This window comes from Cibotium barometz, chromosome 3 (assembly GCF_041138505.1).
Source record: "Cibotium barometz isolate CiBa-2024 chromosome 3, ASM4113850v1, whole genome shotgun sequence".
In the NCBI taxonomy this organism is placed as follows: Eukaryota; Viridiplantae; Streptophyta; class Polypodiopsida; order Cyatheales; family Cibotiaceae; genus Cibotium; species Cibotium barometz.
In genome coordinates, this window is record NC_141048.1 from 9,015,247 (window position 1) to 9,018,578 (window position 3,332).

At 53.8% G+C, this 3,332-nt stretch overlaps 1 protein-coding gene across 1 annotated transcript; it reads right to left on the reverse strand.

The window, feature by feature from the left end:
• Positions 1-427: 427 nt before the first annotated feature.
• LOC147639678 (uncharacterized) lies at positions 428-2,783 on the reverse strand. The gene is made up of 2 exons (XM_086822368.1): positions 2,659-2,783; positions 428-2,558 (listed from the first exon to the last, which is right to left on the reverse strand). Exon 2 carries the CDS (start codon positions 2,457-2,459, stop codon positions 549-551), a length of 1,911 nt encoding a protein of 636 aa, XP_086678494.1. The 5' UTR covers positions 2,460-2,558; positions 2,659-2,783; the 3' UTR covers positions 428-548.
• Positions 2,784-3,332: the final 549 nt, after the last annotated feature.

Below are 3,332 nucleotides of genomic sequence, written 5' to 3' on the forward strand. Positions count from 1 at the left end.
GTTTTTTATTGAAACATGCATAGATTAACCGGTTATAACTAAAATTTGAATCTTTAAGTTCAAGGTTAAGCAAAATTACAACTGGTTTTCCTCAATTTGATTCGTGAAAATTACATTACAAGATGGTTTTTTTCGAGACTAATCCTCTTTTTCTTTGCTTTAAATATAACAAAAAAAATGATAAAACCAGGAAATTGATCTCTCTCCATTCAAGAAACGAGATATAAGTGAATTCCACAGATACGAATGAATTAAAAGAAAGCTTATGTACCGGCTAGATGTGAAAAGATAATCGTGTTATGAGATAAGTGAATTCGAGAGATACGAATGAATTAAAAGAAAGCTTATGTACAGGCTAGATGTGAAAAGATAATCGTGTTATGAGAAAAGTCAAAGATGGCGAATTTGATATATGATTGCCCTTCCTTGATATAGAATTGAAGTCATGTACAGACTCTCGGGTCAAAAGCTTTTGGCATTGCAACCCGGAAGAAGCAGGCCAGGCTGTCCCGCCGGGCGGGATCCTTGCCCATCCGTCACTTGTGAAATCAAAACCGGCAAAGCATGGAAAACGCAGGCCCGTCCGGGCGGACAGGCGGGTTGTAAGTGCCGGGGCCCGGCCGCCACTCCTGCTCGTGCTGGTTGTAGTAGGAGGGAAGCCGCATGCCCAGGCTGAACTTGGGCGCCGCATTCGAGATGTATCTGCAAGTGGGCTCATAATCGCCTGGCCCGGGGGTATGGGACTGCCAATGCCGGGCGCCCGTCCGGCTATGCAGTGTGAAAGCCGGCCCATCATGCTTGGGCGCCACGTTGTAAGTGCCGGGGCCGGGCACGGATCTGCACGCGTATTGCCGCACGTGCAGCCTGCCATGAAGAGAGTGCGATGGGCCGGCTGGTTTGTAGATTTGCTCATAGGAGCCGGGCCCCGGACCTAAAATCCTCTTGCTGCCGGGCGGCCGCATCCCGAAACTGTAGCTCAAACTGCGCGGCAAGCCGGTGGTGTTGTATTGCCCGGGCCCAGGGGAGTGTGAATGCTCCACACTGCCGGTTTCTTGCACCCTGCTGCCGAAGCTGAATGCCGGAGAATCTGGCCGTGTTGGAACGGTGTATCGGCCAGGACCCGGTGTGTCTGTCGCCTTGCTTGGAGGTGCCACTTTTGCCAGTAGGCTGAACGACGGGCCTTCGAAGGTTCTTGGTAGAGTGTACGCTCCCGGACCGGGAGCCGTCTCCTGTATCCGGTCAACGGCCTTGCTGGTGATGGAGAATGACGGAGAGGACGGCCGGGATGACGCCGAATAGTAGCTGCCGGGCCCTGGCGTCCCGTCCGGTCTCGTCTGCTGTAGCCTGCTCAGTAGACTGAACGCCGGTCCCATCGCTTTGCTCTCTTGGTGATAGGCGCCCGGTCCTGGGCTAGCCGCCCGCCTAGCTGGGCTTATCCGCCCGCCCAGTGAGAACGCCGGCCCGTCGATGTCGTATCGCCGCTGGTAAGCCCCCGGTCCGGGGGTGTCGTTGCGCTTGAAAGTCTCCTCCCTGCCAGTGATGGAGTAGGAGGGCCCGTTAGTTCTGACGCCTCGCAGGTTGTAGGAGCCGGGCCCCGGTGTAAATGCGGTGTCGGTGACTGGCCGCGAAAGGTGGCTGCCGAAGCTAAACGAAGGAGGCGAGGGGCGAGTGTATCTGGAGTTGACGTAGTAAGAGCCGGGGCCGGGCAGCGTGTCTTTGCCGAGAGCAGTTCTGCGTGACTGGATGCTGTAGCGAGTGCCGGTGGAGCGGACGGACACGTCGTATGTGCCGGGGCCGGGCAAGGCGTCTTCGAGGAGGCGGGTGGCGGGAAGGCGGCCACTCAGGCTGATAGAGGGGGCGCTAGTGACGCGGGAAGCACCGCCCATGTAGTAGGTGCCAGGGCCGGGGTTGTTGCCGCCGCGACGGGGAGGCGAGCCTTTGCGGCCCATGGAGAAAGCCGGCGACTCGCTTCGTGTCTTCGGGTAGTAATCGCCAGGGCCGGGCGTCTTCTGGCCGTCGCGGTTCTGGTGGCGGAGTGCCATTGTAATGGCCGGCGAGGTTGACTGGGTGTGCGGGTAGTAGGCGCCCGGGCCGGGCCCGCCTGGCGTCGTCTTGTTGGCGTCTTTTCCGGTGATGGAGTAGGACGGCCCATGGATTGTGGCCGGCGAGTCGTACGCTCCGGGACCTGGCGTGACGATTTCGGGCAAACGAGCTGCTGGCTTGAGTCCGATGGTGATAGCAGGCGAGGTGTCTGGAATTCCCGGCGTGTAGGCCCCTGGGCCTGGCGTGCCACGGGGAGAGATCGGTGGCAGGATGGTGTGAGTTTTGGCGGCGGCGCCAAATTCATCAGGGTGGCCAACGGCGGCAGAGGAGCCTGCAGAGGTTGGCTTGACTGCGTTGGCAGAGTTGGGCCTAACATCAGGCAAGTAGGTGTGGGGGGGCTCCCTTTCGTGTTCCATAGTTGTTTATTTCTCGTCGTCAAGGACAACGATACTGCCACCAGCTGCGGCTTACGTTCCTCAAGGATACTTGGCTCTCATGTTGTTTGACCATATTTCCTGCACACGAAAAACCCTATAACATTCGATATGCATTTCTCCATTTTGCTTGCACAGATTTAACAAATATGTGGACTAATTTTGTGAGTGAGTACTGCACCTTCTGAAGAGTTTTACAAGACACTGGGAGCCGTGCTTGCATACAGCGGTATCCGTCCTGCCCACGATTTGATAAACTTAGCGAAGGATAACGATGGGTGGGCATGGTACAATCTCCCCATGGCGTCCTGCGCAGAAGAAGCGTGAGGGTGGAACAAAACCAGGATTTGAGTTCGCAAAAGGCGCGTTTATGCTACAGTTATGTCTTCGCGTCGTTTAATTCCTTATTTTCTCACGCCAAATCCTACATTCCAACATATATGGCCTCATCTTATCCTTTTATCTCTCTCTTAAATCCAAACGATCAAATTGCTTTTTAGATCGCCTTTTCATGTAGCGTTGTTTCTGAGTGTGGTGTGATGACTCTGAATAGGACTTGTTTGTTAAAGGTCAATGGTCGTTCATAGTAGAGGGCCCTAGTTGCTTGAGAAGAGGAGAGGTTTTTAGTCAAGACAGTGAATCAAGAACATCACACATTACATCACAGTGGTTGATTAAAATGTCCGACCAAAGTCTTTTTCAAGGTTTCCATCAAAGGGTTCTAGCTTTATCATTTTGAAAAAGTAATCGCATAACATACATGGTCTTGGATATGAAGGCTCATGAAGTTTCTGGAGGGCATTGCAACAACATGTTACACATAACAACTAGAAGCCCTAAGGGTGTAGTGGCAAG